Genomic DNA, 18,980 nt, shown 5'->3' on the forward strand with positions numbered 1-18,980 from the left:
GGTCGGATCATGCAGCAGCAGCAGGCGGGGAAGTGTTCACTGTGTTCACTGCCCGACCCTCAGAGTGCCAACGGCAGTCAGAGGGTGCGAGTTCTGGAAACAACCTTTTTGAGCAGCAGACTTTATCCACACCCTCTGTCCTTTCTTTACAGCGGGATCCCTGGTTGAGTTTGTATTTCATGTCTCAAAAGGAGATCTATCACCAATTTTGGGATTTCCCATTATTTACTGACATTGAAAGATTTCCCCGTGCCTTCTCTTTGGTGGGAGGAGCAGTCCCAGCTCTCTCCTCGTAGGAGAGATGCTTCTGTCCTCCCAAGAGCCTGGCTGCTGTTCGCTGGGCTCTTTGCAGTGTGCCCAGGTGGGCTCTGTTGTACTGGGGAGCCCAGACCTGGACGCCGGTTCTCACCGGGGTTGAGCGGAGCAGAATGGAGTGATGACCTCGAGCTGCTTCTAATACTTCTCCTTTTGCAGTCCAGGGAAGCGATGTCTGTAAAGCTGAGGCAGAAGAGCTGTGCGGTGCCTCAGCCTTCTCTCCTGCCGGTGCTTTCTCATTCCCATCTCCGGCCCTCAGTGCCTCTCGTGTGCCGTGTCCCCCAGTGACAGACACTTCATGTGTCTCTGGAGGGACCTCTGATGTCTGGCGTTCCTCAAGAAGGATCCTCGGAGGCTCGTAATCCGCTCGCAGGACTCTGACATCTCGCGTAGGGCTGGCAAGGTCTCGACGTCTTGTGTTCCAACAGTAAGACATTGACGCCTCGAAAGTCCCCAGCAAGACTGAAGGTGGGCTGGGTGCTCGGGGCATTGCTAGGCACCTGTCCTATTGTAAGCCCATGGAGTGACTGTGACTCTCTGGTGACACCACAGTGCACACAGGTAGATGGAGATTTGCTTTCTGGTAGTTGTTGCATTAGTAGTTTTGCTGTTTGTTTGCCAGAGTCCACCCACAGACTTTCACAGGGGCTGTTTCACAAATACTGAACATTAAATGATTGTTTGAAGCATCGGATGTAACAGATTTTAGATTGCTGCTGATAAATGCTCCAGCTGTGATAGCTCTGGTATAGGATATAAAGTAAATGCTATCCCAGGTATTCCTCACCGAGAAGTATTGGGACAGTGCTTACTTTCCCTTCTAACCTTACATGTTCCTCTCAGCAGTGACTGACTTTTAAAATGACTTGAGAGAAAAGTACTATGGTAAAACCATAGATTGGCTTGGGTTGGAAGGGGCCTTAAAGGCAGTATAGTTCCCACCCCTCTGCTGGAGGCAGGGTTGCCAACCACTAAATCATGCACCAGGTCAGACTGCCCAGGGCCCCATCCAACCTGACATTGAACATCTCCAGGGATGGGGCATCCACAGCCTCTCTGGGTAGCCTGTGCTGACACCTCACCTCCCTCTCAGTGAAAAATTTCCCCTTGACATCTACTCTAAATATCCTCTCCTTTAGTTTAAAATCATTCCACTTTGCCCTATTACTATCTGCCCATGTAAAATGTTGATTTCCCTCCTTTTTATAAGCTCACTTTAAATACTGGAAAGCCACAATGAGGCTTCTTCTGAGGCTTTCTCCAGGCTGAGAAAGCCCAGTTTCCTTAGCCCGTCTTCATAGCAGAGGTGCTTCAGCCCTCTGAGCATCTCTGTGGCCTGCTCCAACAGCTCCATGTCTTTCTTGCTCTGGAGGCCCCAGGCCTGAATACAGATCTCTAGATGGAGCCTCATAAGGGCAGAGTAGAGGAGAACAATCCCTAAATTCCCACTGCTGCTATTCCTCTTCTGATGCAGTCCAGAATATAGTTGGCCTTCTAGGCTGCGAGAGTGCCCTGCTGCCTCATATTGTTTTTCATCTACTGGAACTCCTAAGTTGTTCTCAGCAGGGCTATTCTTCAGGAGTTGTTCTTCCAGTCTGTATACACACCTGGGATTTCCCTGACACATGTGCAACACCTTGTGCTTTGCTTTACTGAACCTCATTAGGTTTACATGGACCCACCTTTCAAATTTGTTAAGGTCTTTCTGGATGGCATCCATTCCTTCTGCTTATGAACTGCACCATCACTCAGCATGGTGTCATCTGCACACTTGTTGAGGGTCAGCTCAATCCCATCATCTATGCCATTTATGAAGATGTTAATGAGTACCAGTCCAAGACAGACCCCTGGGGGACACCATTTGTGGCCAGTCTCCACCTGTACTTATAGCCATTGACCACAACCCTCTGGATGTGACCATCTAACCAACTCCTTATCCACAGTGTAGTCCACTCTTCAAAACCATCTTTCTCCAATTTAGAGATAAGGGTTTAATGGGGGACTGTGTCAAAGTCATTGCACAAGGCCAGGTAGATGACTTCAGTTGCCTTCCCTTTGTCCACTAGTGCCAGAGAAAGTGGCCAGGAGGGTAAGAGAACATCAGCTTTAATTCACCACAGACAGGATATATTCTTATTGGAGTTCACTGCATTTAGTCAAAGGCTAAATAAGTCTCAGTTCTTGCTTGTGAGTTACTATCTATTGAGATATAAAGACATTTAGCAATAAAGTGCTTCTGTCAGATGTTCCCTTGTAAGTGTGCATATCGAGGAAAAGAGCTGCATGCGTCTGCAGATACAGAAGTCATGAACTATCTGACCTGCTGGTATCAGCTCCTTAACACAGTGCTCATCTAAGGAGTGCTCCTGTTTTGATGTATCAGTGCCAATAATTACCGTTATGAGACAGAACTGAAAATAATGGAATTGTAAACATGGGAATGACCTTTTTTTTTTTTCAACTTCCTTGAGGAACCAGGCTTTTGAGGGGGAAAAAAATAAAAAAGATTAATTTTGTGGTTGAGTGGTCCTGAGTGCTGTTTCACCCATACCTGTTGTTGTCCTTTTCCAGTAATCTCTAAATTACCAAGCATAAAAATGTGGGTAATGGATTAAATGCCTTACATATACATATCTGCCAGTCTGGCCAGCTGGAGCCTCTTGTTAAAGCTGAAATGTGTTCCCCCAGTTATCAATCACAGGAAATAAGGGGTAAGGAAAGCTGTAACATGGCAGTAAGGCCATTCAGCTGACCACTCAGAAGCAGGATAGCAATATTTCCGTTGTTTATGCCAAATGTGAAGGATTGAGCTGAGGAACAAAGATACTAAGAAGAAATGAAACGTGTGAAAGGATGCATGGGCGCCTTCACTACATGTTACTGCCTCACTGAGCATGGCATGCCAGCGACTCAGCCCTTTCTCAGCACCAGGGATAATACAGCGTTTGGGATCTTCTCTTTTGAATGGCTAAATCGGCAGGTAGCATTCCTTGATTGAAATGCAGGCTATGCCATTTGTTGTCTTGCTGCTTTCCCTCAAAAGTGAGTATGGCTATTTAAAGTGCCTTTAATCATTCCAGTCACTGAAAAGTGGGATGTCCCCTCCATTTTTGAGATGAATGAATGTCTTTGTTACTCATGGTTATTAAAAGAAAAAAACATGCATTTTGAGATGATATGCAGTGGTTTTGCTAATTGGTACTGTGACATAGTCTCCACTTCTAATTCAGCAATTTAGGCTCATCAGAAAATCAGGTCCTCCTGGGATCATGACCATATACAGAATCATTGAAGAGGACATAATTTCATAAATAATTGCTCAGGATTTTTGAAAACAGCTGCTGTTTCTGATTGATGTATATGGACTTATTTATTCCTTCTGTTTATATTATTTGGCATGAACAGTTTCTGCATAGCATTTTAATCAACATGGTTTTTTTTAATGAAGAAATCAACTTGGAAAGAGTAAAAAAGAAAAATTAATAGCTCCTTTCTGGTTATTAGATTTCAAGTAAAAGATAGTTTCAGGTGAAAGACTGAAAAAGCCAGTTTCTCTAGTTTTTTCTTAACATACCGGACAATGTGGGTTGTCCAAAAGTTGTTAAAAACAAAGGAAGAAGGTTCTTTTAATTTGATTACTGGCACCTATTAACTGTGTCACCAGTAAGCAAAGCAACACGTGCTGCACTTAAGGACGTGGATAACGATAATAGATTCTGAGTTTTGAGTGCCATTGATTTTTTTCTTTTTCCCTAAGAAAGCTTTTAAAGCCAGAGAGGTATCTTGACCTTTTGGCCAAATTTTCAGCAGTTATAAATCACTACTTCATATTTGAAATCAGAAGAGCTACTCCACTTTATACCATCTGTGTCTCTGACTTCAAGAAAATAGATTAGTCCTCTGTGACTAGAACAGCCTGTATTCAAAATGGGATAGTCATACAGCAGAACGGTGAATTGGAGCATTTATTGTCTTTTTGTTTCAAGTGGCAGTACACAATTCAGGACCCGCTTATGGGTGCTCATCTCAGTAACAGTGATAAGAGATGTTCAGTCTGGCAGTGTTTTCTGAACACTGAAGATATTACCTTCAGTGAAATTGAAAAATAGAATTTGTTAAAATTTTTCACAGCATATTTAGGAAATGCGGTATTCATATAGGATATTTGGGTACCCCTTTTCTGATGGAATTAAGGGAAAAGGTAGGAACGTAATGACTTTGACGTGAAGGAATGATGCAGTTTCATTTGCATCGCCTGTATTTGGGTGTAGGCATAGCCATGCTGAAGGGCAGCGGCCAGCAGCACAGCATTGCAGCTCCCCAGGTGGGCAGCACCAGATGTCGAAGAGGACATGCTCAGAGCTCCTGGGCAGGTGGCTGTCCTCACTCCACATGCTCATCAGCATCCTCCTACCTGGGGCTTCTGGGTTTGATACAAGACCATGTTTCATTTCTGTCTGTTAAAGCAGTGCATGGTTGTACTGAACAGAAACATGTTGAAACTATCCCCTATGAAGGTGCTGCAGGATTGTCTCATAATCTTTAAACTGATGTGGAATAATTTATTTGAAAATAATATGGACTGTCACGCTAGAGGAAATACCTGGCATCAAGCACTGAGCTTCCATAGAGTGCCTCACCAAAATCATATCATGTGCTGCAACAATTGGAGAGTTAGCAGTTTGTAGTGGGAACTGCATTTTGAACATGTGAAAAAGGGTTTCTGTGCATGTTAGCTTTCCAAAGGGGAGAAAGTGAGTTTATAAGAGTGTGAATCAGATAGAGGTGCTGGTGACTTAGCATCTCTTTTGGTGTTGGCTGTGCCCTCTAGATGTAGCCATGATGTTTGGGTGGGATTGTCCAGCTGGCAGTACAGAGTTCCCTTTTCAAGGCATGTGTTGCATCTTGTAGAATTTGTTTTTATAAACAAGTACTCTTATCTTGAATTGCATTTTTTTCCTAATTTAAGAATCAGAGTTTTTAAAATCTAGAATTCAAGTAAATTTTAATTGTTAAATTCTAATACTAGAGACCTTAAATAGGAAATTCTGCATTTCTTATGCTTGTTTTTTTATGAAGCACAATGTTCATAAAGCATTTTTAACCACATGTGGCATTTTCCACAGGTAGATGTGTAGAGGGAGCAATTCAGTCTGCTCAAACTAGATGACAAGGATTGAGATCACAGTTTTGTTTAGAAAAACGGCCTAAGTCCCCCAGACAAACCCACCACCACCAATCTGAGGACTATGAGCTTTAGGAAAGTGAAACACTGTGCAAGTTTCAAAAGAGCAAAGTTTAACAATTTCACCCAAGTTTACCATGAACAAAAAAATCACTTTTGCTAACAAAATCTGCTTCCCCTCGTGCCCCAGAAATTGGAATATCTGTATCACAGCCAGGGTAGCTGCTCGAGTTCACAAGAAAATTCTTTGCATGCTAGCTTGCGATCAGAAACCTGGTTTCAAGGTCTCTTAAGCTGCCAACATTACCTCTTTATAATAGAGGGAATCTAATTATCTTCACTTGCAGTGAAACAGATCTTGCTCTAGAAACTAAAGAAGATGGTGGGAATTTGGGGGGAATAAAGGAAAGAACAAGGTTTCTTCCCTCAGTTCTAAATCCTCTAGTACTGCTGACTGCTTTTCTTGTTGTTTCTTAAAGCGTTTTTACCGTGCTGATCTGTGTAATAAAGACTGACAATTTCTTGGGCTCAGTGGCTTATATATCCATTTTTTAAAACACAGATTTTCTGGCATGTCTGTCTGATTCAGTTCCTGGCAGAGTGAGCAAAGTTCTAAAACCCATCATTAAAAGTCCGATACAAAGGTCCTTAAAGTATGAGATGAGATGAGATGTACTTCAGGGGATCCCATTATACATTATGGCGAGGGAGATCCTACCATTGTATTGGCTTGTTGTTCCTTGCAAAACCACTCTGCAAATCAGGGCATTTGTAAATCCGCTATGTAGCAGCGAATAATGCAAAGGCTAAGAAAAAATGGCATATGAACTGCCTATGCTACACATCTTTTGGCAGTGTATTATCTCATCTACTCATAGTAGTGTGTTAAAAATTTTTAAACTCTGTACTGAGAAACGGTGTTTGTACTGTCCTTAATTTTCTATGGGTCTGTCAGTTACAAGAGAAATTGCAGAGTTGGAAATTGCTTTCTTTGAGTTTATGCATAACTTTGAATCAAATATTGAACCCTTAAAGTGTAGGAGTGTATAAACAGTCTAGGTATAGATAAAGTAAGAAGTAGAGAAACACTGATTAAATAATTGTCAAAATGATAATGAATGTAAAAAGTATAGATTCATTTACATTCCATTTTACATGAAGGTTCAGGTTACTTTTATTCCTCTGAACAGGATAATCCATCCCTAGTAATATTTTTTTTTTTCATTATTAAAACAGTAACATGCAATTAGCACCTTATCTGGCATTTAAGAATGAATAAGGGGAACAACTGTTCTTGTAACTATTCCTGTGAAAAAGATAAACTGTATTTGTAATTTTTCTGGAGATGGAAATGTCTTCATTTTTATGTGTGACTTAAATTCATAATTCATGTACATTGCCCAAGCAGTAAAATGGCCGTAGACCTTAGTCCAAGAAACCTACAGCTATTTTCCTGCTTGGACAGTGTTTGAGTAGTTTATTCTTACTTATATGCATTGTAACATACAGACACACTTGCTGTGCAATTCCTAAAGTAATAATAGTAATGTCTTGCAAGAATAGGCATCAGCCGGAGCTGTGTAAGGCCATCTGTGATTCTACTTATTTCCTTGGGATCTGAAGTCTGTGCTGCCATGGCTTAACAGAAGCTTAGCTAGCAAGAGTGAAAACCAGATCACAAAATGAAACTGCAATTAGAAAGGGAGTCTAAAATGATTAACTCTGTTAAAAAGCATGGAAAGTCAGAATGGCATGGAAGTTTTGTTCTGTAATTTTCATTTCCTACTGAATGTGGTGAAGAGCTATGCTCTAGAAAGAATTAAAGTAGTCACGCAAAGGAAAAACTCTGTATTTCAACTGCTGGTACAGTTCAGAGGTTGTTTTTCAGCAGAAAACTTGACCAAAAAAGTGTTGACATGTTTGATAGTGTCAGCAGTTCTACTAAAGATTGATACTTTTGGAGTGAAGCTTTGAAGCAAGGTCATGAACTTCCTTCAAAAACATTTTTCTTAAAGTGTCTGCATATTTTAGCTTCTTTGGCTGACCCTTGCCTTCTGATTTCTTGTCATACTGTGGTAGGACACGTGCAGTGACCATTGAACCATCTGTTCCTCTCCAAAACACGAAGGCTATAGATCTAAGAACCCGAATAATGGAATGGACGTGCAGTGAGATGAACAGGGTTGGGAAGGAAATCATTAAGTAAGGGTTGACTCCATCTTCTCCTCAAATTGAGGGCTAATAACAGTTGGGCCATTTTTTATAGCAAGCGTCATTCATGTTCACAGTTTAACTGCCTGTTCAGTCTTACTATTTTTTGTACGGTGGGGATCACAAGATGTGCTTGTGTTAAGTTTTAGCCCAAGAAAACATTGGGGGACAGGTTTATGTTGAGGTTCTCCTGAGTGTAAGGCACCAGCTCATAACATAGCCAGCTCTGATAGCTGCATAAAAAGACACATACTCAGTGAACATCATAGAGTATCTTCTTCTGCTTAATTACATAATTGTGACTGCTCTGAGGTAGATACTAAATCTATTGATTGAGTGCTGAAATAATATATTTTCCAAGAATGCAATTTGATTTAATGACAAGAATCCCAGGACGTTGATTTTTAATTGTCTTGGTAATGCAGTTGTAAAACAATGTGTATACTCCAAATATTGCCTTCTTAGTTAAAGGACTGTATGCAAAAGGATGTGATGTGAATCAGAATAGGCACATGTGAAAGATCAAGGGCAGGATCAGAACTAACCGTAGTGATAACCCCACTGGGAACAGGAAGTATTATATTGTCATCACTTCTGTAATGTGTGGCAAAATAAAACCTGCTTAAATGACTCTCCTTATGTAAGATTAAAAACAGGTTTTCCTATGTTTTGTTCAGTCACAAGGATAATTCACTAAATCACAGATTTCTTCTCTTACTGTATGACGTCAGTATTAAATGCATGTCTTAAAAGAGAGAACTTCTAAAACGTCATCTTTAAAGTGGCAGATAATGCCACTTGTTGAGTTCTTTTTTTAAAAACTAGATCCTAGTAATCTTAATTTTCTTCAAATATTTGGACAAGAGGGAATGGCCTCAAGTTGCAGCAGAGGAGATTCAGGGTGGATATCAGGAATAACTTTTTCTCAGAAAGAGTGGTGAGGCATTGGCACAGCTGCCCAGGGAGGTAGGGAGGTCACTGTCCATGGAGATTCACAAGAAACACAGAGATGTGGCACTGCGGGACGCGGCTCAGTGGACATGGTGGTGACAGTTGGACTAGATGATCTTAGTGGTCTTTTCCAACCTAAATGGCACTATGATTACTTGCTCCCCTAACTATTCTTCAGAAAATTCTGGAGCTTAATGGGAAGTAATGTTTACTCAACATACTTAACATGTGAGAATATCTCTGTCTCCCTTTATAACATTTTCATGCTTTTCCAAATCTCTGTTTTATATTTAAATTGTAGTCTTTTATGTTTTGCATTCTAAAGCTCTGGTTGACATTTTCTCATAAATCTATTCCTTCTTTTCTCAGTCTGCATTATTTGCAGTGTGGGCTTTGTCTCTTCCAATCTTCTAGTTCTAACGAGGACTTTACAGCCCTGGGATGGCCATGGAATATCAGCCAAATTTCCTCAGCAGTCCCTCCCTCCCCCACTTTGAGGCCTGCAGCAGACAGGTCTGTGCCAGGCAGATGTGCTCTCATATGTATTTCACTGTGTGAAAACAAAAGCCACGCTTCTCACAGGAGCATGTGCTCAGTAAGCTCTGGGACGCATTTCAGCCATGTCTCCTTAAATGTTAGATGGTTTGTGAGACTCTTTCAGGCTTTCTATTGATTTTGCATGGAACTAGGTCAGAGCTGCTTTTAATTGAACAAGCTGGCTGCTGCAACTCTCACTTAACTGTAAAAAGGAGTATTAAAAATTGATATGCAAAGCAAACTTCTGCCTAATTAGCAAGCAGATGAAGTCAGAATAGGCAAACCACTGCAGTTAATAAAGATGAGGAAATGTCTTTCATTGACAGTATAATATACTTCTGTTTTTTGGAAAAAAAATGGCTTATGCACTGAGCATTACCCATGTTCCTTGTGTGTGGTATTAATAGCCTGTTTGTTTTCTTTGCCAGAGGTTGTAATATATTTACAGCTGTACCAATCAGACAACCACACATCAAGAAAGCCATTATAAGACAGAACCTATTTTTGAATGTGTAACACAGATAAATGGAAGTTCCTGGTGTGTGGGAAGAAGAAACTGCCACACTGGGGTTTCCTCAAGGCCTTAGCACTACTCAACACACCATGTCTGCCGTGGATGGGCAGGTGCTGCTGTCACGTTGGCTGTACTATATGGGGCACTGCTGGAGCCACGGTGGCTTTTTCCCTGTGCCACGAGTTGGGGGATGGAACAGGGAAAGAGGTAGAAGCCTCGGACGTTTCTGAGGTGGCTCCACTCCTCATGTGCAGGTTACAGCCTAATCCCCTATCTCCATCCCTGCTGTAGCCAAGTCTACCCTTGGTGATGCTCCCCAGCCAGGCTGTGCCACCCTGTAGGGTGTGAGGTGAGATGGGTTGGGAATGATCAGTACTTCTTGGTCCCTGCATCTACACCCATCCCAGGTGACCGTCCTTGCTTTGCATATGCTGAATTGTAGACCTTGTGAGCAGTACCATTTACTTCCCAAGCTATATGAGTTCTGCCTAGAATGATGTATTATTTATTTAGGTTTATAACAAACACACAGAAAAAGACTGAATGAATAATGCATGTATGAATAGCTTATACATTTCATCTCAACTGACAAAGATGGCAGACAGCAACCCTCATTTAAAGTTTCTTAAGACAATTGCACTTCTTCCTTCTGCCTCCCCCCCTAAAACCCCAAACAGTAATGCAGGTTCTGCTGTTTATTATCCAGCATTGTGCTTAGAGGCCATCAGGACCCGCAATTAATTTGTGCTTAAGAGCTTAGTGGCAGACTGGCCATAGAGAATATATTCATTTGAATGATTGCTTCTCAGGTAAGATGTTTCCTTAGCTGTGCTTTTCAGTTTGTTTTGGTCTAAGTTACAGCTGATTAACCCAAATTGTTTCTCCCTTTCGGTATCTTTTATGAGACTTCCAATCCCACAGCTCACAAACCAGCATTGCCAGGTGTGCAGCTATTAGGGGATCCTTCATAAAGGGGGAAATGGTGCACATCAATAATAAATAAAATATGTTCTCATACATAACATTAGCTACCATCTTATTCTTGAAGTTGAAAAGCCTGAGACTTAGGTGAAATAAATAAGGAAAATGCATGTCTTTGAATACTGAAATACAGTGACACCTGGAAGTGCTTGAAACATTTGAGTGCCTTTATGGCAGTTCAGCCAACTGTATCCATAAATATTTAAAGCAGTGAATTATTTCTTGAAATTTACATTTTTATGTACTATTTCTGCTTACGAATTATTGAACAATAAAGATGCTTTCCATAACAATTTCAGCTTTCAAAATACTGCACTTGACTGTAAAAAGATTTGCCTGTGGCCATCATATGACACACTGAATTCCCAGCATAACACCAAGCTTCTGTATCTCCTAACTCCAAATTAAAACTTTTAATGGCATAAAGTACCTTACATCCAATCTGTGTTGCTGCACTTTTTGAATAAAAAATAAATAAAAGTCGTGTGTCAGTTACTGTTATCTTCCAGGAGAATACAAGCTTCCATGTGACTAGTTAGAGTTCATGTTTTTAGTATGGAATCAGTGTGAATAAAGTAGCCTTTTAAATCTTGCTGTCGTTATTTTAGAGGGTTGGTCCATTGAAAATGTATAAGTTTGATTTCAGTCTGTGATAAGGTCACCACCCATAGGTAACAACAGCCAGGAGCTACATCCATATTTTGCTTTCTGCCAATGCCTCGTGCCTGTCAGCATGAGTGAAAATATAAAGTAATGAACATGTTTTTATGAGAGACAGTAATTTGTGCCACTGAGCTTGCTCTCTAGGGCTGCATCTGCAGCGCGGAGTAGTCAACAGCATGGAAACATCCAAGCAGCCAAGTGATGGTGAGAGTCACCAACAGGTCTCACTGTTGCTCCATGACCTGGAGGGGAGCTGCCATAGACGTGGTGGAAGTGAAATACCCTTTTAATCAAGCGAGAACTAGCACTGTGATTTTTTATTGAATTTGAAGTGTGATTCCCATTGACAGCTATTAAGAAAGCTGAAATTCTTGTAAAATCACCCACAAATGATGAGTAAATGGGAAATACCACAATTTTTGAAAAAAATTTAATATATTCTGAAGCGAGCAGGAAAGTAATATTATAGAAGACTATATAAAACACTGACAGGCTGTGTGTATCAGTGTTATTGATAATGATCACCAAATAATAATGATTCAGGCTCTGTGTCGGCTTGCTTGACATTATAATCTGATTAAATCTGCTTTTCATTCTTAGAATATATTACTTTTCAGATAAACCGAGAACTGAAAATCCCCCAGAAAGAACTTAAATTTACAAAGTCTAGACAGCCAGCTGAACACTGATTTTCTGCACTTTATAAAGAAACAGACTATAAGCCAACTCTTTATTTATCCTGAATACTCCCATACTTTCCAGCTGTTTGCAGAGTACTGCTGTACTTTGATTCGGCTGATAATAAAGCTAAGCACGCACAAATCATTTTTATCAAGCACCAAGTACAAATGCTTCTTTTGTTGAGTAAGCTGAAGTGGACACATCCTTAGCTCCACTCTCATCCTGAGTGTTTCCATTGTAGCTAAGGGCTGACTGCACGAGCACCTGAGATTTCAAGGGCTGGTGCTCAAGTAGTGTCAATGGGAAGTGCAGAAGGAAGGTTTTCACTGAGGTAATCACAGCAGCTGAGTGACACAGTAAATTAATTCTGTTGTATGATGTGCTGAGCTAGTGGGTGTGGGTAAGGCCAGATTCAGTGTCTTTTTAAAGCATTTTCTATTCTTTTGGCTTTCCCTTAGTTTTGCTGGGTGGTAAGAGTTGCAGGCTAGATGGAGTCCTGTATTGGTGTGGAGATGGTTGATGGTTGATACAGTTCCAGAATATTTTGAAATTTTGTTCTGACGTCTCCTTTTCCCACAGTATCTGAGAAAAGTGCATTTTATTGATAAAGAGAAAAAAATTAGAAATGCATACATCTTTTATGTGAAAAAATACATAATTATTTTTGGTAGACAAAGGTTCAGTGACAATATTTGTTGCCTTTTTGTTGGTAACTAAAACAGTTCAAGTCTAGTTATAATTTGGGCCGAGCATTTCTTTGCACAACTCTTTATGTTAGCAAGTCCCTTTATGCTGTCACAGAGCTGTGTTACAGACAGCTCATAGCAAAGGTCCCGGAAAGGCAGATGTCATGTTATTTTGGTACAGACTGTTATTCAGCCTCGTACCCTGCTGGGGTTACCAAACAGGAAAACAAACAGTTTGGATTTTCATTCTGTTGTCTGTTTGCATACATTAAAGTAGGTAAGTGACCTAAAAGTTCAAGGAAGTGGTTTGATTTTTGAAGGTCTTTTTCACATAAAATGTCACTGAGTGCTGCTTATGGGACTTGCTAAACTGGGATCATTTTTCAGTTTTCTGATGGAATGTTACTGTGAGTAATTAAAAAAAAATCTTGAAGGTTGTGATATCCTTGTGAGGTTGTGATATCACAAATTTTCAGTTCTGATAGTAACTCATTAAATGTATTAACAATTACATATTGCACTGTACGTAGAGTTAGATTTTTTTCTTCTAGCATTTCCTTGAGAAAACTCCAGAATGACCGTTGTTGCTCATCAACAAGTTCATCCTCAGACTGGAATGACAAGAAACTCAATGTCAAAATAGGAGATTTCGTAGCTCTTGTTCATAGGTGAGGTCCCTGTCATCCCCTATAGATATCAAATATTGCCTCTACCACTGTTACCTGCAGCAAGGGTAAACAGCTCGGGGAGGAACATGGCTTGTTTTTCTGGGGCTGTACCATCTGAGTAGCAGTTCCAGTTGGATAGTCTCAGCTTCTTCTGGCCAGGGGTTGATCAGGAGAGGAAGGAGTTACTGAGGCAAGCTTTAGTACTGCATCTCTGGCAGTGCTGCAGACCCAGTCCAGTTCTGGAGAAGCGTGCATCCCCTGGGGTCTGTTGTCACCTCTTGCTTGTGAATGGCTCCTGGCATTTTCCCTCCACTTGGCTTTCCCCAGTCTTGGAATGCCTTCTGCAGCCACAAAAAGATTTTGAGATGAGGCTCAAGGGAAGATTTTCTGTCTGTATCAATTGTAAATTCCAAGACTGCAGATACATGCTGAAATATAGGTACACTAACAGTTACATTTATAAATCTGGATGACTGGAACTGAGTGTATCATTTAAGGATGTCTTTTGGGTTTAAATATGACATATAAAATCCCCAACTCAGTAATTCTAATGTTTAAGGAATTAAACAGTTAAGCAGACTTTCAATAACACAATAATTAGCTGTTATGACTTAGTGATCTAATATTTTTTCTGTACATAGTTTTTTGTGTGAATTCTTCACCTCTACAGATGGAAGTGATCAGGAATTGTTTCTCCATTGCACTGCTCAACCTGCAAGAAAAGAAATAAGGGTCTCAAGAAAGAAACAGAAAATCACCAGCCATGAAGAAAGCAGACAGCACTGCTTCACTTGAAAAAACATTCCATTGTTTTTTGAATTTCTTCTCTTTGTATTGACTCATGGTGTTTGAAGCAGAAAATCTTTTTATGACTTCAAGGATTTTTCAACCAAGTGAAATTTTATTCCCTAGGTTACAGTGTTGAGCACACCTGAAATATTAGCATTGGACAGTTTTGTGGATTGTGTGCTTTGTAGGAAGGAATACAGATACGTTGCTTGTACAAAATTGCCATAGGGGACAACTTCCTTAGAAAGTGCCTGGAGAAGAACTTGTTCCCTAAAAAATGACATCTGAGAACAATTGAATTATTTTCTCAAATTGTTAATAAAATTGTGATTTGATAGGATATCATTTTCAGAAATATTTTCCTGGCATTTGAAGTACTAAGAGGAAAGTCACATTTTACTGATCTCCTATGCTGTATATTGTTTTAATTAAAAAGTGTGTTGAAACCAACAGAAACTATAGGTTTTTGGCCTAAATGGTAAAAATAGTGATATAAATTGCCCCTAAAAGATTTATAGTTGGTTAATAATAATTGTAATATTGAACAAAGGATTGCTATATAGTATGGGAAATTAGCAGGCACTCTATAATGAAATGGCCATGTGTGTATTCTTGTAGAACCACTAGATGAACTGAAGATCAGAAGTCACAGCACTGAACCACTACCAAAGCTGGAAAACAAAGAGAGGGGAGGCCACCATGGGACAGCTTCTTCCAGGGAGCCAGGGAAAGCTCAGGAATGGGATGGAACGCCGGGCCCACCCATGGTCTCCAGCAGGCTGGGGAGATCCTCCGTCAGTCCAACCATGTTGGCTGGAAGCAACAGCTCAGGTACGTCAAACAGCGGAGCAGGGAAGGTCTCATGAATCTCCTTATGAGCTGAGGGATCTCTAGAGAGGTAAGTAAGCGTCTGGATTCTTCAGACTTCCAAATGTCTTCTAGAATATGCCCATTAGCTGCTGCAGTAATAAGTATTGCACTGTCTGCTTGTGCACTCTACTGGAACAGGACTGGGATGGTGGCAGGAAATATAAACGTGTACATTTGCCATTCAGCTATTTTAAAAGAATTTTACAAATACTGTTTGACATTGAAGAGGGACTCTATGGCAAAAAATCCTTCTCACTCCCCAGATGACAACTCAGAGAGTTCACATACAGTAACAAAAACATACCTTACAGAAACACAGCTGTCTTCTTGATATGCGAAGTGAGTGGACACACCAGCTTTTTCTTTATGCTTATTCATAGATGCTTAGAAAACTGACAGTGGGTTTCAGAAGTCTCAAATTCATATCTATCCATTTTATCAATCATATTTCATATATATAAAATAGTGAATTGCTGTAAGCTGTGGAAAATAATGCATCCTGTTCTGTAAATTGACTAGGACAAACACAACTGCTAAATGAATGTACATCTAAATAGATATGTATCGCTCTTGGATAAGGACTGCATTGTCACTTTTTGAGATTTGACTGTTCACTTAGAATAGCTTTATTGCTTATTGCTTGGGCTGTGGAAAATACCCACTTTAAAAACACTTGCCATATATATTACTGGAGCCTTGTGTCTTCAGTAAAAATAAGGCCATGAGGGAGCTACTCAAACAAAAAATTGTTCCTTCAGGAGTGGTCTGCTGGGCCTTCAGTGGCAGACATCATTCTTTACATTGCTGATAGCAGAGGTACCCAGCCCTCAGCCAGGGCATCGTTTCCCTGTGAGATAATAGAACTCAAATTTTCCCTTCCTTGCTGGAAATCAAACCAGAAACTCAGTAGGTAACTTGAGCAGCTTTTACTGATGAGAAGTAGCATTTGCAACAGCTGTGTAGTCTAGCTTTTGTTGCTGCAGTATGCCCCCCAAACAGTCCTGCCTGCAGGAGCAAAAATATCTTTTCTGCAAATCTCATGACTCCAGCGCAGGTTATTTTACCTTGTTTACTCATCTGTTCTCATAAAGCATTCTGGTAGATAGAAATTTTCCAGCTTAGCTATAGTTTTGTTCAGAATTCTTTTCCCAGTGTATTATAGCATCATCAGTGCTGAAACCGGTAAAAGACTGGGTTTACAGGTACCACATCAAAGTATCAGGACATCTCATAACACCATAACTAAAGGTGTGTAGCAGTCTTTTCTTTTCTGCTGGATGACAATATGGAGCAGAAAGGAAATGAAAATTAAAGAATGAGTTCTTAGCAAAACACAGCACTTCTGCTCAGCCTTTCTACATGAGTTTTATTTTAAAGATTTGGCTGATCTCCAAAAGCAGACAAAACATTTTGGCCTCAATCTTGATTTGGCATCTGCAAAATGTAATAGTTGTTGAATCATGCCTTGATTTAGTTTACTGTGGCTTTCTCCTGCATAACTAAGACTTTCAAAGACTCATGGTAAGAAATATTATAAAAATATTCATTGGCTGAATTTTGACTCCTCTTTTATGATGAAAATTTGTGAGCTGATCATGATTTTCCCTTCCCCACAGTTTTTATGACATTTCATTTGATGAATATTGTCTCTCATCTGCCACAAATATTTTTCCCTTGTATCTCTAGCTGTTGCCTGAGCAACGTGGTTTACCTTTAATCGGTGGGGCACTACATTCAAAATGCTCTATGCAGTACTCATCAATGAACTTATACATGAACTATGACAGTTCATTCCTTGCAATTAAATTAGAAGTGTAAAAGAAGGCAAGAAAAGAGATTCAATACATCTGTATGGATATAAATGCTTTCTGGAATCAATTTCATTCAGCTGTGCTAGGAATTTGGAACTTAGATTTACCACAAGATCAAATGAAATCAGAGCAATCCCCAGTATAGTCATCATCATCACTGTTCTCTTTCCAGCAGCATAGATATGAGAAAAAAAAGGTTGTCCTTTAAAGACCACAGTACCACAGTGTCCTGCCTACCTCCTAGTTTGCACGGGTCCAGGCACTTGTTAGACACTGTTGAAATAAAGAAAATGAGGTTGAATTGCTCTGTGGTTAAACAGAAATTATATATAAGAACTTTTCATGTGTGTTCAATAGGCTGCTCAGCTGAGGAATTGGAGAGAATCTAGTAGTTTACCTTTTTTTTTTTTTTTTTGGTTAGTAGGTTTTTGGAGTAGAGGGGGTCTCTGTCTGCACCTGCTGGTAAGGTCTGAGGAGAAATAAGCCATCTCTAAACAGGATCTTGAAATTTTGGTCAATCTGTTTCAGTGAGTATGGCCTGTCAAAAGCAGAAGGGTATCACTGAACCTAATGGTTAATTGTTCTCTCATCTGCCCCACAATTTGTAAAGGCAAATTTTTATTTCGTGTCAGCCTACTGTTTCTTAGGGAAAGCACTGTAAGTGCTTTGGGGGCATGCTGCCCTTTAAGAAAGTCATTGCAATTCTAGCAAACAGCCAAATGAGATCTGTGAAACAGAAGGTTGTGATAACTTCACTCCAGGAGCTTTGAAGAGTATTTTCTGGAATGTTGCCTCTTTTTTTTCTAACTGCAACTATGAAGCAGTATTTTGCATTGCCACCTGCTGCTAAAGACAGGCACTGCACTGCTTCTTGTATCTCACAGATGCTGTTCAGTTCTGCACCGTTTTTGAATCACCATTAGCTTGTCACTCAGCCAACCCATTTTGTATTCAAGCTGAAAACGTTGCAGATAATCATGAAGGGAGTAAATATCTGCTGTTCATTGGAATTACTGGTTAGTATTGTGGTGGATTGCAGAAGTAATGAATAATTAAGTTCAAGCTGTTTGGGAATTCAGAGATGCTTGCTAAGCCCAAGGTGCAAGGCAGATTCATTGATACAAGAAGGAAGTAGGGGCACAGCATCAGTTCATACTGGATAGGGCTACTTCACTCAAAGAAGACTCAGTACTCCCACCAAACTCTAATTGTTCTAATAAAGCAATATCAGCGTTACTAAATCTCAAGGATTCTCCAAGCTAAGGCAACTAAAGGTGACGTTAGAGGTGTACGCTACTCGGTAGTCAGCCCAGCGAGTCCAGGCCAGCACACGATGCTTTCAGAGCTTACCTACACTGGCTGTCTGTGTTCGGTCAGCACACAGGCTGTCCCCAGGCAGTGCCTGCAGCAGTACTGGGCACTGTGCACTGAGAGCACCAAGCTACTGTGCCGTGAGCCAGGTGTGTGATCTCTAGTGTGCTGCTCCACCCCATCACAGAGCCTGACCGCAGAAACACACAATGCTCTCTGCAGCAGCAACATCACTGCCACGTGGAACAACATAATTGCCAAATTGTCCTTTTGGTCCTGGGCCCTAAGACTGATGGCTACCAGTGCCAGAAGCTTCAGAGAAAAACAGAAAGAATTGCTGAAGAAAAGAGCACTGCCAGTGTTCATTCCTTATTTCATTGCCTTAGCTGTTGACACAGACCTGAAACATGATGGTTCAGAACAATTCCTAACTTAAAACAGACCCCACCTAAAGCAGAGATGTTTTCTCTCATCTTGTTTGGTTTTGAGTACTGCTTTGGCCTCTTGGTACCTGGCGACACTGAGTTGCATGGATGCTTCCTCTGTGAAAACCGCTCAGTTTGACACGGTGCTGTGCTATTTAGGCATGGAGTGACTCCTGCAGATGAAGCCCTGAATATTTTCTGTAAGTGAAAGAATAATATATAGTTTATTCCACTTCCAAGGTTTCATAATTTCAAGTTATATTTCAGCTTACTCTTCTTTTTTAGGAGACCAACGCAGCCAGGCCACTATGATGATAACAGGATTTATTTTTCCAATATGCATGTTTTCTTTTTCTTCTTCTTCTTCTTCTTTTTTTTTTTT

General features: G+C 40.5%; 1 protein-coding gene across 1 annotated transcript in view; it reads left to right on the forward strand.

Moving 5' to 3' along the window:
* Positions 1 to 14,920: 14,920 nt before the first annotated feature.
* Positions 14,921 to 18,980, forward strand: part of NYAP2 (neuronal tyrosine-phosphorylated phosphoinositide-3-kinase adaptor 2) — a 57,616-nt gene continuing 53,556 nt past the window's right edge. The window contains exon 1 of the mRNA XM_031555069.1: positions 14,921 to 15,012. Coding sequence (XP_031410929.1) covers positions 14,921 to 15,012 — 92 coding nt within the window. The remainder of the gene's footprint in view (positions 15,013 to 18,980) is intronic.

Source organism: Meleagris gallopavo, chromosome 11, assembly GCF_000146605.3.
Source record: "Meleagris gallopavo isolate NT-WF06-2002-E0010 breed Aviagen turkey brand Nicholas breeding stock chromosome 11, Turkey_5.1, whole genome shotgun sequence".
In the NCBI taxonomy this organism is placed as follows: domain Eukaryota; kingdom Metazoa; phylum Chordata; class Aves; order Galliformes; family Phasianidae; genus Meleagris; species Meleagris gallopavo.